The sequence below is a fragment of the Catharus ustulatus genome, chromosome 4, assembly GCF_009819885.2.
Source record: "Catharus ustulatus isolate bCatUst1 chromosome 4, bCatUst1.pri.v2, whole genome shotgun sequence".
Taxonomy (NCBI): domain Eukaryota; kingdom Metazoa; phylum Chordata; class Aves; order Passeriformes; family Turdidae; genus Catharus; species Catharus ustulatus.
Genome location: NC_046224.1, coordinates 65,641,558 through 65,658,460, shown reverse-complemented (window position 1 = coordinate 65,658,460; position 16,903 = coordinate 65,641,558). Strand labels below are relative to the sequence as shown.

The 16,903-nt window shown below is 37.0% G+C and overlaps 1 protein-coding gene across 1 annotated transcript in view; it reads left to right on the top strand.

The window, feature by feature from the left end:
- The first annotated feature begins 276 nt into the window (after positions 1 to 276).
- ARHGAP8 (Rho GTPase activating protein 8) overlaps positions 277 to 16,903 on the top strand; it is a 53,994-nt gene continuing 37,367 nt past the window's right edge. Inside the window, 2 exon segments of the mRNA XM_042779209.1 lie at positions 277 to 346; positions 6,898 to 7,017. Of these exon segments, the coding sequence (XP_042635143.1) occupies positions 340 to 346; positions 6,898 to 7,017 (127 nt within the window). The 5' untranslated portion in view covers positions 277 to 339.

The following is a 16,903-nucleotide window of genomic DNA, read 5'->3' as shown; positions in this document are numbered from 1 at the left end:
CCCTGAACTGTGGCAACTCTTTTGTCTCTCTTAAGTATCTGGTTATTGTCTCTTAGCAACACCTATGGGGGAAAATTCCCCGAGAGAAAGAAATATAAGGAGGAATCCTAAATCCCAACAGTAAACTTGTATTGAACTTTTAACAGTAATAACCCTTTAATTTTAAATATTAACCTACCAACCTGTGTGACGTCAGCAATAAAATTATTTGGGGTTTTTTTTCAGGTTGTCAAATTATTTCAGCAGAGAGAGGCCCAAAGAACCAGAGCCCTGTGTGTGCATTTGCTGTCAGTCTCAGCATCAGTTTGCTGATTTTCATCAATATATTTCCTGAAAAGGATGTCAGGTCAGTAAAGAATAAGAAAAGAAAACTATGATAAATAGCTGAAATGAGCTCATGTTGAGAAATACTGACTTGGGGTTTGATAGATATTGTGTAGGAAATACACTGAGGAAAAAATACAGTTTAGGGTGGGCAACCTAGGGGAAGACAAGGAGAATGTTTTCAAAACATTTTTCACGAGGGCATTATGCACTCAGCTCATGTATTGCTGTGTTTATAGATTCCGTAGCAAATTCCTGCAGTATTATCAATAATAAAATAATCTCCTGAAAACCCTTTACCTGGTTTTGTATCTGATACCCCTTAGCAGATACTGACTTTACACAGAATTCTCATCCTATCAAAATGTAAATTGCAGATTGATGTTACACGGTGAGCTGTGTCAAGCCGTTTAAAAGTAACAAAGAATATCTGTGAAAGGCAAGAACATTGGGGGGAAAAATGAAGAGAAACCACACTATTTACATTTGAAGAAGAACATATCTGACAGCTGAGCGAACAAAAAGAATAGGCATTAAGGGTGCCTGTGCCTTGACAAATGTTGGAAGAATGTCTTGCCTTTGTTTGGACTCTCTGTCGATGGGAGTTCATTACCAGGCAGTTCTGTGTGCGACTGCCTTCATTTCCGCTGAAGTAATAATCCTTTAGGGATGTCAGTAAGTAATGACCTTGCCTCTGGTGGAACAGTGTGCGATATTTTGTAAAATACTTCCAAATTCATATGATTAATAAAAGCCTTGTAGTTGAGTCTTTTCAGGACTTCTTTTTTTTTTTTTTTTTTTTTTTCCAATTACCTTTCTGGTGGGGTGGGGTTGGGGAAGGCACTAAGTCACTTTACTAGAAACAGTCATACGTGGTATGGAACACTGTTAAGGAGATTTTGTTATCTCCCAGAAACAGAGAATGCTGTTTGTTTCCTAACTGGAAACTTTCTAATTGCTGCCCCGACGGAACAGTAAGCTGAAAACCAGGCAAATGGCTTCTTCCCCACTTCCCCTATTCTTTGATTCCATGTAAATAATTTCTAGCTTCACAATACATTTTTGTGTTAAACATTTGTAAATGTTTTAACGCTATCATGGTTGCTTTCACTTGTATAGTATCATTGCTGCGCAAAAGCCAGTTGTTTTTCAGCAGGTCTCAGGAGATTTAAATCTGCCCTCTCTAGACTGAGAAACTACGTCTAACTATAGCATTAGCAATTAGTATGAAGGAGAAACTCTAATTTGTCCCATGCTATGTATTGAAGGATTGCATTTATTTTTTTTTTTCAGGCAGTGGCTGAATGAGATGGCTTTTTTCCTACTTCAATAAATTTCTTGTGTATAGGTAAAGCCTTACAAAAGAAGGGCCTTGTTACCCGTGTAAAATCATGACTCACTGTTTATCTTGACTTTGATCAGGCTTTCTGTTTTCTTGGGAAAGGTGCATACCAGAGGAATGACTACAGCCATAAACATCATGTATGAAAGCTGGGAGGCAGCATGTTTGAGTGAACAGCTGATAAGGGCAGAAACATCTGCTCTAATGAGTGCTTGGTCATGTGGCTGTTTTGTCTTTCCTCCTGCATGCTCCCAAGACTTTCTTTAAACTTTACCATAGTAGAAACACATCAATACTGGAGTGTGTGTAATAAAGATGGATCCTGCTGGAAGAAGCAGTGGACTCAGTTTGGTTTTTTTTCCAGGTTTCTGCAATACAATTCATTGAGGTCTTCGTTACTCACGTCATCTAACACGCATTCTAGTATGAAAGATATTGCCTAATTTTTATGACTTATTATTTCATTTATGGTTTATGGTTTAAATTCAATAGACTGGAAAGCCCTGGTGTAAATAGGTGTTTCAGAAGGAAGGTAAAGCCCCATTGCCTTGTAAGAGCTTTATTAATACTTGGTTGGGATGAAGTCTGTGAAGCTCAGATATATTGTACATTGGTTTTGTTTGTTCAGAAAGTACAAATTCACAGGTCCTGGAAAACTTCTCAAAGTCCTTAAATTCCTGCCAAATCTAAATATCTTGTTTAGGAAAAAACGTAATGAGAAAATGTTCAGATAAGATAGAAAAATATTTCCTTGTTTTATCCTTATTTCCTCATTTTGTAGCTTGGCTTCATAAATACTTTTAAACTTTTTTCATTCAAAGTAGATGTTTATGTGCCATTTATTCCTGACCATCACAGGTGCAGATAAACAGTTAATATACCAAGTACTTATAAGCAAACCATTTCACTTACTAAATCACCTACAATACCTGCTACAGATTAGTTGCTAAAAAATACATTATCACACCAGTTGTTAACTGTTAGTCTTAGAAACATCTAAATATCAATATCTATCAATAATAAAAATTAAGTACTCATTGGAATATCAATCACTAGGCATTTTCAATAGTAATACAAATCTGACCCAGTATTACTTTTAAAAAAAGAATATCATTAGTCAATGAAAAATGGAATAATGTTTGTTTTTTAACTTAATGGGGCTTTCTCCTGTGTGTATGGCCTTTTAAATTGATTTTCCTATAAGTGGAGCTAATTATTTTCAACGAGGAACAAGTAAGATTGTTACAAAATAATTGATGAGTTTATGAAAATTTTCTAAGTGGTAGAAACTGCAGTAAGTAGGCAAACTGTCTGGATTTTTTTTGGTCTAATATAACTTCCCAGTTTGAGTGATTTGAAGGAGCAATACAAAATCTGATTTCTTGACAGAGGAAAACATGGTTGTGTATGCCTTTTTTCAACCACCAGGCTATGAATTTGCCTGTTTTGTTTTTATTTAACATGTTCACATAATACCAAACTAATGTAAAACCAGGGAGGTAGACTAAATTCAAAGGACGGGCCTAAAAGTTCAATCTCTTTATCACCTCTATACCTGTGTCTCGGTTTTTAATGTAATGGAAGTACGCATTTGGAGGGACGTGCTTTTTGGAGCGACTGCTTGGGGAAACAGATCCTCTAAATCGTGTTTTTTGGTCCTGATTATAATGTGAATTAGTCGGAAATTCTGATATTTGTCGTTAAAGGTGTGCAGTACCTAAGTACTTTGAGGAACAACTCCATTGAAATAAGTCAGTTTATTCAAACTCTTTATTATTAATTCATAGTGCTTTTTTTTGTTTTTTGGATTGCAATTTTTAAGTAGTTTTATAGCACTCTTGTGGTAAGAAAATGCTAGCCAAATGTCAGTGAGGTTTTTCTTCTACAACAACTGGGCAGTAGGGTTTCTGGGGTGGGTTTTTTGTTTTCTTTTGCTATTTGTGTAGTGCATTAAATGTCCCACGTTGTGATGATAGCTTCCTTTGTTAATTTTTGTAGGGCTGATCGAAGGATCATTTTATCCTTTTAAGAATCTGTTTGCAAGGTTTGCATAGGGCTTTTTCTAGGGGAAACATGTCTGAGGATGACTGTAAGAAATCAACTGAAATAGGTAAATATTTTTATAATATTTCAAATTGCATCTGTGTAGAGTCACAAGTGATTTAATAGAGTATCTTCAGCAAGTGAGAGGCTTCACCCACATTCTGTAATGTTTTATTGAGCAATCCAGTATTAGTTACAGCTTCTGTACTGATGTGTACCCTGTCAAAGCCATTAGGGTTGAAGGTTAGTTTAATACCTGCAGCTTTTGTGAATTACTGCTAGATGTTCCTAGCGCAAGTTTAGGCTATTGGAACATCACCATCATCACATGTTGTGGCACAAATGGGAGCCATTACTCCAAGCAGACAAGTATGGAATGGGTACACAGCATTGCATGTTACTTCCAGAGGTGTTAATTGAGTGTAGCAATGTGAACCAAGGCATTAAGGGCTCATCATTTGGAAAGATCTGCATTACCTTTTTTTTACCCTTGATTATTTGAAGACAGCAGGCTGAAACCCAGAGTAAGGGTCTGCCAGATCTTGCCCAGCCTGCCTCAGTCTCCCTTTCCCCATCCCTTCCCTTTGCTCTGATTTCACCACTTCCAGGAGCATCTAGCTGACATTTGTTCTTCTAGGGACTGATACAAAATCCATGGAATGCAATTTTCATCCTCAAACTTGCCAAACTCTGGCTCAGGCTGCTCACACTGTCTCCTAGGCTGGGTTCAACAGCATTAATGGTGTGAGTAGTTACAGAGGGTTCTCAGCTACAGCCCTTGGAGCAATGAACTCTTCTGTCATTTACAGGAGAAAAGTAGAGGTCTGCCTCAGTTTGAAACATTGAATCTTCTTTCTTATTGATGTTTATTATGAAAAGTCTTTTTGAGCTCCACTCCCGTTATTCAAACAGAAAAAGAAAAGAAAGGAAAAATAATATAAAACCAATTATTTTACTAAGTTAGGGCTGTCTAGCTTTTCAGCAGGTATGGTTAATATTGGGATTTCTGTAGATCATGTGAATAAGTGGAGTACAAATAAGTGTGCATATTTACTTTGTTTCTCTCAGTCTTTGGAACATCTCAAAGTCAGAATAGTTGTTTCTTTTATATTTTCGAACATACCCTCCACTTTTAATAACACAGCTCCCATTTCACATCCCCACAGATGAGCAGCTACTATTTCTTTTTCTCTTTTCTCTTTGAAACTTTCTTGCCTTAGGTGGTTGTGGTGCCTAGACATGAAGGGAAAAAAAAACCCACAAAAACCAAAACCCCTAATAAACAAAATGCTTTATTTGTTCCGAGCTTTAATAAGACTTAAATATTCTTACGAAGAAAAAATGGTGGAATTTATCTACTGCTTTATGTTCGTATTATTATTCTTTCCACCTCTTGGGAAAAAAACATGCAGTAAAGTGAAAGAATACTTTCCTGGTTGAGGTTAGCATAGCTTTTTATATATTATAAGCTTTTAAAAGGTAGAAAAATACACATTTCGGAGATAATAAGGGTTTAAACATTTTTGTGTATACGAAGAGGACTCTAATGGTGTCTATCTAAAGGCAGATTTTTTTTTCCTGTAGAACTGTTGATTTCTTTTCTGAAAGGTTTTTATGTGAATTCAGACATAAGGAAATTTAAAAGTAGTACACACGTTACTGACTCCTTTGTGTTTTGGAGAAACCCAGCCACTACAGGCATTTTTCATCCTTCTGAAATGCTTTATTGGTATAAATCACATTAAAAATGAGACAATAAAGCCTTCATATAGCTGTTTGCAGGATAGAAAGATACCAAGAAATTGTGAGTGGAAAACATTCCAAAATATTTAGTACGACCTATTCTCTAACACTTACTAGCTACTGGCACATAAATCTGGCTGAAATCAATATTTATTTTCTCTGCCCTAGTGTGCCATGCATGTTGGTCAAGGAACATGAAATATGCAGATGATGAAAAGACAAAGTGTTTGAGTACTTTTTAATGTGATACTGATAATGTTATAGATCATAAGAGAGTGAAATACCAGATTAGAAGGGGACATTAAAAACAAGATGGTCCAACTTTTCTTAGCAAAGGCACAGTTAAGACAAAATGGCCCAGCACCAGGTCCAGCTGACTCTTTCAAGTGTGCAAACTGATAGATAAAAATGTTAATTCTACCTTATTAAAACCCACAGGATAAAAAGATGTGGATGATATACAGCAGGTGGTACATCATAAAACATTCATTTTTCTCTTTACCTGTGTCTTCTCTTAAGCCACCAAGACACTTGTATATTAGTTAATATTAATTATCCCTTATTCTGTTCAGTTGAATATGTACTTAGTATGAACTTTTTTTGAGCCTTAAAACAGTCTGGAAGAAAACTTGAGTGTGAAAACAAACCAATCAAACAAACCTGAAAAATCCTGAAACAAGATCGATTAACATTGCTGCTCTTTTCAGTATTGACTAGATTTTAATTCTAGTATCCAGTCCAGAATATCCTGAAACTGGGAGAAGGCTGCCCATTTTATTGGGATTTTACTGGGCTTTTGAGCAGAAATTTACACCCTTGCTTGGCCTCTAGCTGGAGTATGTACTGGATGGACATTTGGCTGCCTTGCCTGTTGCAGGTTTGTAAGGTTAAAACATTTAAAGGGGACAGTGGATTTTGGGGGAGATGAGATAGAGATTTGTTTGCAATTTGCTGCCTTTATGCAAGCTGTGAATCTGCTTTGGAGAGTGTTCACGTGAGGTGTTAATGTGGAGTAGGTGCCAATGCATGTGGCACCATGCTGAAATTTCGCCTTCCGTGTTTGGGCAACCTTGAAATAAAAGGCAGGAAGTTGTAGATGGATCCACACAGATTAAGGGATTGTAAAAAATGGTGAGACAACACCAGCAGTCATGAATAGCAAAGTCTCAGCATGCCAGCTATCCAGTCATAGAGATTTTTGTGAGCATCACAGGAGATGTTCACTTAAGGAGTGTGTGAAGGTAGAAATGGGGTATTGAAGAGTTTCTTTTCCCACTCAAGAGAAAGCGTAAAGAAACAAGAAACTGATTTGTAACTGCAGTGAATAGTGATAAAGGCCTGTGGTTTTGTCAAACTGAGCTAATATTCAATCATTCAATAATGTATCAGATGCAGAAGTTTTTCTCTGTTCATAAGCACTTCTGTGTGCTTCCTTGCTCCTTTAGCACTGCAGAAAAATGAAATGGATGATACACATTTGGAACAAGAAGAAACATTTCTGCATCCCCCACCTGAGGATCTTGAGCTGAATATCAATCACCCCTACCATGATGATGTGAGACATCATCCATTGACTGTTTGGAAACTCCTATAGTTTTACCTTACCGTACACATTATCACCTTTTTCTTACTGTACTCAAGGTGATACATAGGAATCATGTTGATGCTTTGAGCTTTCAGCCCAAAAATAGCTTTGTGCACTCATCTGTAGATGAATTATGAGCCAAATATTTGAAATTAAACTTGAATTAAAATATAACTGTAGCAATAGCTTATGATCTAAGGCCTGACTGTGACTGTAACACCTCTGTATTTCATTTGTGATGTTTTGTTTGCTACATCATCTGAAGAGTTGTGCAACCACATTTAATAGTTTTTGTTGTCTGCCCTGCAAATGGTGTGCAACCAAAGAGACATGGGTTAAATATATAAAAACTAACATTTGACATGAATTTTAACTGCATTTATCACCTGGATTTCTGTTGTGATTTGGAGAAAAGTTATGGAAACTTAGTGTATTTCAATACTGGATCCTTTATTATTTACAATTACTTTTTTTTAAAATATTCTGGAAACATATAAGACAGGCATCCATATTAATTATATAAAAGCACCTCTTTAAAGTGTGCATTGCCTGTATTTTTTTCCTTTTGGTTTATTTTAAATGTGCTTGATAAAATAGCATTAATAATCACAATCCTAAATGAAAGAAATTAATAAGAAATTAACAATAAGGAACAAATAGTGATATTTAATCTTAATCCTAATTATGTTTAAGATTGTGTTATATTGTATACACCTTTTGTATTTTATACTTTAGGTACATAAGCCTAGGTTACCATTTTTCAGGAAAATTATGAACCCAGGTTATAACACATAGATACCCTCCTGAAATTGAGCCATAAACAGAATGACTCAGGTAAATATCAGCTTTAGCAAAACCAGTGCTGTAAGGCAGTGAAATCTATGGTAATTTGACTTCCGACTGAGAATGGAAAGAGGATTTTACCCATAATAACTTCTCTTCTTGAATATAGTTATACACAGGGCAATAATCACCTTTTACATTCTTTGAAACTAGGCCCCCAACATAAGATTCAATACCATAAGCAGGGGAATAACAGATTTACATTCTTGTGATTCAAAATCTTGCTAACTCATGAGGATGTTTCTCGCTCAAGCCCCTGTTTTGGAATGGGGGAAATACCAAGATATTCAAGTTATTAGTGAAACCAGTGAAATCAAACTGAGAAAGTGTGGGACAGGTGTGTTAACTAGATGTACCAGAGTCACTCTAACTATCTACCTAAGAACCTATTCCATATGCTCTATTAGGCAGTACTGCATGATAACACTTCAAAAGAGATCTTCAAGCCTTTTTCTCATCAAATTGTGTTGCACTATGTATTTATTGCCGCAACTTCAGTTATGCATATTCAGTTCAGCTATTTAGTAAATGTTTGTTGTTGCTCCTCGTTCTTCATTCGCATAAAGCTGCCCTGGAAGCCATAAGCACTTGGTATCTGTCTGGTTTAGCTGGTGTTGATTCTAAACGGTCCTTGTGGGAATGATTGTGACTATTGTAGGCGTGGGCAGAGCTGCCTGGTGATGAGCTGAACCCTCTGAGTCTCTGCTTAGATAAAGCACCCTTTCTCCATCCCAACAAACTGAGTGAAAAGGAAACAACTTGGGAATCTTCCAACCTCGACTGACAAAGGAGGCATTCCCTGCCCTTTCCTGAGCAGCCCTGCCTGGCTTCATCTTAGGCAATTAGACAATGGGAATGTGCTCCAGTATAGTGGGATGAAAGCGTTTTTTCAAGAGACCTACCTGTAGCTTCCATAGTTTAACTTGGAACTTGCTTCATATGGTGTTTGCTTGGAATAATGTCCAAACCTTTGGTGTACTGGTGTAATTTCACTGGTGCAAATTTTGCCTGAAATGTTGGATTACCTCTGATGGTTTTGTCCTTAGCACTGCAATATTTTCGAGAGGAAAAAGAGTGACCTTGCCTGAAATTTCAACCAGAAACATTTGATGGGGGTTTGCTAGTCAGCTGGACGATTTAAATGCAAAGCACAAACCACTGCTGTATTTCAGACTCCTGTGGCTGCAGCCTCCAAAGTAGCTCCAAGGTGGGATACAAGAGGAGAAGGCAGAGGTGTGCAATGTAGAATGCAGGAACTGTGAATCATACCCAAGGACGTACTTCACCTCCACAAAACAAGACCTCCCTATCTCAGTGTTAACTGCTGTGGAGTCAGAGCTGAATGTTTTCTGGACTTAGATTCAAGTATGGAGAAGGTGAATTCTTCAGAATTCCTTCCCTCCTTGGAAGATGACAGTCCCTATGGAAAGAAATAGTTTTAAAATTATTTGTACCTAGTTTGTAATAGCTTTCATATAGTCTAGTAAGAAAAGTATGAGTTCAGTGTTTGAAATCATTGCTGTGTTGAAGCAATTCAGAAAGTTGTTCATTCATTCTTCATTGATTTAAAGACAATGAAATGTATTGCTTGAAGTGACTGGGAAAAAAAGATTTTAGGCGAAAATATTTGCAGTAATTTATCCATCTGTTACAGTCATCTAGTTTCCAACAGTTACTTAAAAAAATGACTAAACCCACACTAGAATTGCTTCTTGCTTTTCATAAATTAGAATTACTTATACCTTATTTTCATAACAATAGTTTTGACTATATGCAAAGGAGAGAATTTGAATTGTATTCAAACAGTGTGAAAATATAATTTTTTTTAAAAAGAGAACATTACAACAATATACAGACTTTGTTATACTTAGTTATGTCACAAATCCGAATGAGCAGCTGACAATTTGAAGCATGTATAAATGGAACAGGGCTTTTGTGCTCCTTCTTTTTATTTCTGTTTTGAGAGAGAAGTTTCAATCTCTTTGCCTGAAAGCAAACTCAGGATTATTTTTCTTTGTGGCAAAAAGGAGAGGACATATAAGCATACCAGATTCATCAAACTTCCCTATTTCCTGTGCTTGACTTCTATAGTATGATTGTGGAAAACTTTTTGCAGTACCTTGTTTTGAATATGTGCTTCTGTTTTTGCTGCTTGTGCTTTTACAAACTGTCAGTGACATTGTTTTATGCATTAAACAGAAATTTTAATAGAATCCAAGTCGACCATTATTTTAAATCTTTATTTTCCTCCTTAGCCTTTTCTTGCTTTTCTATTTAAATTTGAAGATTTCAGGTATCAGGTCTTTGTAGAGACTATCCATATTTGTTTCTAAGGTCTAGTTGATTTCATGCCCGTTCTTGATTTTGAACCAGTGCATTAGAAACTGATTAGAATAGGATGTGGATCAGACTGTGAAAGGTAAATTTGTAATTTAGGTTTTTCAACATGTAAGGAGAAATTGTAGTCACTTATCTAATTACCCTAAGGCACAAGTTCAAATAATTTTCAGTCATATCAGAGACTGCTTTGCTTCTTCTTGCAATACCTTCAGGAGCACATCTGTGATCTGTCGATTGCAGTGTCACAGGAAAGAACTGTGGTTTTGAATTTCGAAAGTGTATTCCTGAAACCAGTATTTCTGACTTTGTTCCATGAGTACCCTTTTGGGGAAAGCAACAAATCTACTGGAGATACCCAAGACCTGGGCACAGCTCGCTAAGAAAGCTGAGGGCTCTGATTCCTGACCTGTTTGTATCACAAGAGCAGATTTTAATGTGGGCTTTGCACTTTACAAAGCATGTCCAAATCATTTGGGTGTTGTCATATTTTCCTCTTAGTAGCTACAAGAGAAGTTCAAAGCTAAAGGCTGCTATCTATAGAAAACATTTCCTGCTCTAGTGAAGAGGAAACTTGTCTGAATGATAGAAACTTTGGTTCAAATCCTTCAGGCAGAAGTTAAATTTGGATTTTCCAGGTTCTGCATGTGTTTTTCTCAGAATGTGAAAGAAAATAAATTCTTATTTACTGCATTTCTCTCTTTGAATATCAGACTGTAAGTTATAGATCCTTTTTTAATGGCAAAACTTAGTTAATGATATCAAAATATATGGACATGCTTTCTTGCTGAAATTGAAAAAATGTGCATTTTCTTTAAACATCATTTCTTGGGCAAAAAGGCTTGCTAAAATAAATGATGACTTAAAGTGCCAAATTCAGATGTGAATGTGAACTCATTTTAGTTCAACACAGATCATTCTGCACCCAAATAGACCTCATGTAAAAGAAAAACCTGGACTGTTTCCCCTTTACCAAATCAATATAATTTATTTTCAATTTCTATTTGACTATTCTGTTGTTTCTTTGCTTTCCTTAAATTTTATTTTATGCTTTCTGTGAATTATCAAAATAGTTGGGTTTGCGTCACTGAAAGTGGTTTTGATGTTCAGCCCCCCTTTTCAAACTAGTCCAGAATGTCAGGCAGACACAGCCATGTGGACATAAGAGAGGCTGACTTCAGGAATAGCTTTAACTCATCCTCGTTTCAACTTACTTTACATACCTTAAGAAGAGAACAGATGAAATGTAAATAATTAATTACATCAGAAACCAAGCTCTTTGCTTTCATTTAATCTGGGGAAAGTATCTTATTGCAAAATATTTTCCTTATACAAATTTTAAGAGAAAAACTGCTCACAGAAATTTTTGAGGAGGAATCTTGGCTTTCTGAGAGCAATAAGCAGGTTCCTCATGTAGGAAGTCTTCCTGAAAGCTGGCTTATAGTTGTTTTTGTTTAGGAAGACACCTAAGCATGTACTTGATTTGAATTGCAGTTTTAGCACTTTCCAGAATTAGCCAGGTGCAGTACAGGTGCAATCCCCTCAAAGAAAGCTGGTTTCTAAGTACACATGGACATGGGTAGAATCCAGAGGAATGAGTGCAAAGAGGAAACTTTGTGAAATCAAAATGAGTTAACTCATGAAATTTAGAAATTTGGTGTCATTCTCCATGTTTTCATGGTGGTTCTGGTCTCTGTCCCAAAGAATAAACATTACAGTGGTTGTTTTAATACTTTGTCCTTAAGCTGGATAACATGTAATGCATTACATTTTCATATCATCAGCTGAGGTGACCAATGCCAGGGAAGGAGGCCTCATCTCTACAGCTAGTTATAAACTTCTCCTGTTAATATTGAGACTCAGCTGTGTTGTCTTGGCTGTTTTTTCTTAACTGGCTAAGAAGTTGGCCATTTTGGATGAACAGAGACCCGCAATGGAATAATTGTGGGTGTATTTACTGTCCATTACTCAGTCTAGGCAAAACAGAGGTGTTTCACAATGACTTCTTGATGACTTTATATTTCTGTGAATTGTAGAGAGTAGGAAGCTTAAAAGCACAGTTTGTCTTACCATTTAACCAAGTGTGAAGAGGTTTAATTTCATTTTCCCTAGCTTAAATTCTCTTAAAGTAAAAAATATGAGATCAAGGATTTTCACTGGTGCGGCAAGTCCCCTGGATTTTGACCATACTTCTTTTTCCATTGAAAGCCATCAGATAACTTCTACTGACTGAAGGATTTTGTTTTGTTGCAAATGATCATAATAAGCTTCAGTAAAGTAAAATATTTCACTTTTCACTTGTAAAATAATAATGTTTAATATCATCAGAACAAAATTTCTTGGTAATGTAAATGTTACAGCATTTGAAATATCTCATTTGTGAATTGGAATGAGATCTTTCATTAGAAAAAAAAAATCTTTCCATTAGCAAGAAGCAGTTAGGAAGTGCTGTGCCACCCAAATTCTTTATTAAAAAACAGTACTATCTTCTTCATCTCTTGCCCTGAGCTATATCTTACTGTGTGGAGAGCTAGGCTGAAAGGATAGTGCAGGGGGGAATCTTTCCCAACGCATAAGGCGTATCCAGAAAGGTGTAGGTAGTCGGCTGGAGGAGTGTGAGTGCCCTCTGTCTCTGGGAATGTGTCCTGAATATCTGGAGCCTGAAACCAACACAGAGAGATCAAGGGCAGAGCACATTTTCCATGGAAGATAAAACAAGTTTTGATCTGAAGATGTCTGGTGACATTAAACTGGGTAATAAAGTAGGTTAACACAAAACTACACATTTGAAGATGAAACATCAAGGAGTAAAGCGAAATTGCAGTTCATTCTTCCTTTGTTCCTGGTAGAAAATTAGGCACCTTTCAGTTTTAAATTGAGGGAAATATGGGTTTCCAGTAGCAAAATATGCTCTGTGCAGGTTTGAAATTAACATACTTCCAGTTACACTCTTTGTGCTTGCCACTCCCCATTTTACTTTTCAAGCTTCCATGTCTTTGGGTAAAAATTCTATCCATAGAATGCAGACTGCAGTGGACTGGAAGGCAAATGTTCTGTCACATGCAATAGGCATTTTCCAAGGTCACTGTCCTCCTGAGGGAGCTTTACTGTGCTCATAAAAATTGTTATTTCTAACAGATAAAATATCTGGAGTGCATTGTAACACAACTTTTTCGCAAATAAGCCATGATTTAGAAAGCAATCATATTTGTTTTAATTCTAATATATCATTCCTATTAATGTATGTCACATTATAATGCCTTTATGAGTACTCTGAGACTATAAAACAAGACACTGAGATAGTGTCAGGAAATAAATTATGGTCTGTTTAAGAGCAATATGCTGGCATATCTGGGTACGTATAATTGTGGTGGTGTGTGCTCTTTAGTGGTGCTCAAGCTCCTTAACCCAGGAGTCAGAATTTATTTTGAACATGGGAAGGGACATCAGGCCTTGTGATATGGAAAAAAAAACCTTTTGAGGAAGATACTAAAAATAAGTAACCAGCCAAAATAAGAACAGGAGAAAAGAGTCAACCAGCAGAGAAATCGATGTTTTGTCTAAAACTATAGGACTGAAGAGGATGTTAGAGCAAATAGGAAAAGGTTCTTAGTTTTTTTAATTGAAAAAATAAGAAAGAAGTGATTTTCTGTGAAAAAGAGAGGGGTGGCTATCAGAGATAACTTAGCTGTAGCTGTTGTTATAGATAATAAACAAATTAGGCTGAATTAAAATAGTAAAACAACATTTTTTATTTTTGCGACCAAAAATACGGTCCTGGGAAGCCACAAACAAAAAGGACAACACCGAGCCCGAGTTCGGAGTTGGGTGAACATGTCACGATGATCTGACCTCTGTCTCACCAGATCCCCCTGTGTTCACAAAATGCTGTCCTGGGAAGCCCGTTTTTATACAGTTTTTCTGGCCTGGGGTGAGAGTCCCCTGTGTTTCTGCTGTGGACTCTCACATTCAGAGAACTCCTTTTCTTGGTGTTGCTCAGGACAAAGGTTCTTCTTGCACATCGATGAATCCTGATGAGGTTTGGGTCTGCTCCATATTGAGGTGTAATTTTCCTTGGGAGTGTTGATTTTCTCTTGGGTAACTGAGGTTTTTGGAATGCAATTTTTCCCGGGGGAGATGATTGGATTTATGGGAACTGGCATTGATATGTGGTTTTCCCAGGGGCTTCTTGGCTCGTCCTGATGGGTGATACTTGACATGTGCTTATTGCTGATCTTTTCCTGTTTGGTCATTGTGTGGTTTCAGGTCTACCCTAGGTCTGCTAACGTGTTAATCAAGGCCTTTGTCCATGGCTTCAGGTGCTGGAGTCTGATAAAGCAACTTTTTCCTGGCATTGGCAAAAAGTTCCCTTATTTTTTTTTCTTTATTTCATACAACCATTTTATATCACATAAACACGAATTACAACATAACATATGTCACACTGTCAAGCTAAATTATTACTTCATTTTTTTCAGTATCGACAATAATGTGGCTGTCATTAGGAAAGCTCTTTGAGTCCCCTGTGTGATGTTCATCTGAAATTTATCATGTAATTCCTGTCACTTGGGATAGACATGTTCAGGGTGGGGCAGAATAGAGAACACAAATGTCAGGAGAGAGATAGGTGTGATCTGTTTACAAGCAGTAGAGCATGGGCTGGGAGGAAATGTGGTTATTGTCTGGAGTCCTTTTGGATGATAATAGTGCTGAAGAAGAAGCACTGCTTCAGCTGAGAGATATTGTCACACTAACAAACTTATACAAATTGAAAATGGCTTTCAGACTGGAATTGAGGAAATATGTTGCTAGTTGTCAAATCAGTGAGCAGGTGGAGCATGAAACAGAATAAACCTAACTGGTTTTTAAGATAAAGCTTAACAAATCAGTGGAAGGATTATCTGGCACACTTCCTTGTGACGGTACAGAACTGGAATTAATAATACAGAAGATGTCTCCTAGGCCATGTCCATATGTGAAAAGCAATTGCTAATCTCATAGCTTCCCTTTCTTTTCTCCTTTGGCACCTAAAATGGAATGGGTTTAAATAAATGCTGTCCTGTCATGGCTGTTGACCTGGACAAGGCAAATACAGGATTTTTTTTCTTTGTGTGAAATGTGTCAGGTGAGCACAGCTACCTCTTCCTGAGTTGAATGGAAATGGAAAATGTGCGTTTGCAATGCTGAAAAGCATTTTGTTTATGCAGATCAAGTAGTTTGATCACTAGTACAAATTAGCATGGTTTAGCATGTCTGAAGTTGCTCTACCCAGTTGTCATAAAAATCCTCATATGGTTTTATGTATTCATTAATTGATTCTGTTGCAATTTAATTTCCCCCATTTTACTCATTATTTATTTATTCATTGCAGCTACTTAATTGGGGGTGAAGGGGGAATAACTGAATTATAAATAATAACCCCAGTTCTTGAATTTCTTTTAGTCCTACTGATATCAAACTTCAATGTTTCAGTGGTAATATAAGCAAGATATTAAATATCCTTTAGTTGGAACATGGAAATTGGACCAAGAATGTATTAAATGTGAAAAATTCAGTCTGTTTTCAGGAATGTTTCTGTATTCTTTTAAAAGGAATGGTATAATTCATATAGATATAAGTTGAAATCTGAACAGTTCACTGTCTTCAGTGCCGAGTGGTTTTTAGTATGAGCATGATTTAACCTGTATGGCCTTCCATGTAGTGGAACTTGGCTGTGGGGTGGGCATGGCACAAACACCAGCCTTGTCTGTACAGACAGTGTGGGTGAAGCTGTCATGAGTAAAAGCAAATGACCCTGAGTGCAGCAATATGTGCTTTATCAGAGGGACTAAGGGATGTATACCTACAGATTTTTAGGTTTGGCAAATAATTCTTATATGCCTTGTTTGTTGTGTTTTAATGTGATCTTAGTGTTGAGTGGAAGGAGCAGAAACCCCAGCTAGACCTCCTTGGAGAGAAATTCCTTAGATAAGAATTGCTTAGCTAGAGTGACTAATCTAAGAAATATATCCCTGCTATTAAGCCACCTGCTTTATCTCCCTGTGAAACCATTGGTCCTATTTCCCAAAACTGTAAGAGATTGGTTCTTTTTCCAAGCCACATTGACCCTATAAGAACCACTGTTTGATCCTTGTTCAGCACTATTTCTGCTGTTCTTAGACTCCACAAAAGAGAACAGTACAGAACTCATGCAGGAACTTCTATACAGTGCATCCTGGTCTCATTTCTCTGTGCCAGCCAAGCTGAACCTGCCCGAGATGCTAGGAGAGTTGTTCTTTGCAGGACTCTCTATCTGGGTACATCGTGGCAGCATCAGTGTAGCAGTGATTCTGAAAGAGAGTATCTAAGAAAGCTTAAATTGGTTAAAAATATCCAACTTACATGTGTGAGAAAGTAGATGCCCTAAGTGCTTGTGTTCTAATAAATTCCAAAAACAAAGCATGAATTGTTTCCAAGACTTCTAGGGTCATCAGGCCTGCTTTCTTCCACAGCTGAATGCTCCAGGAGGACATAAGTGTTCCTTGTCAGGAGCTGAGCAACATCACCACATCACCACCACCATTTGTGTATGACTTCCTGAGCTTTGCCTTATCATTTGCCCAGCTCTCTGCAGGTAACATGTGACTGGACAATGAAGTTTCACAGGATGTTCTGAGTAATAATAGGAGATAAAGGTAGCCCCAGTT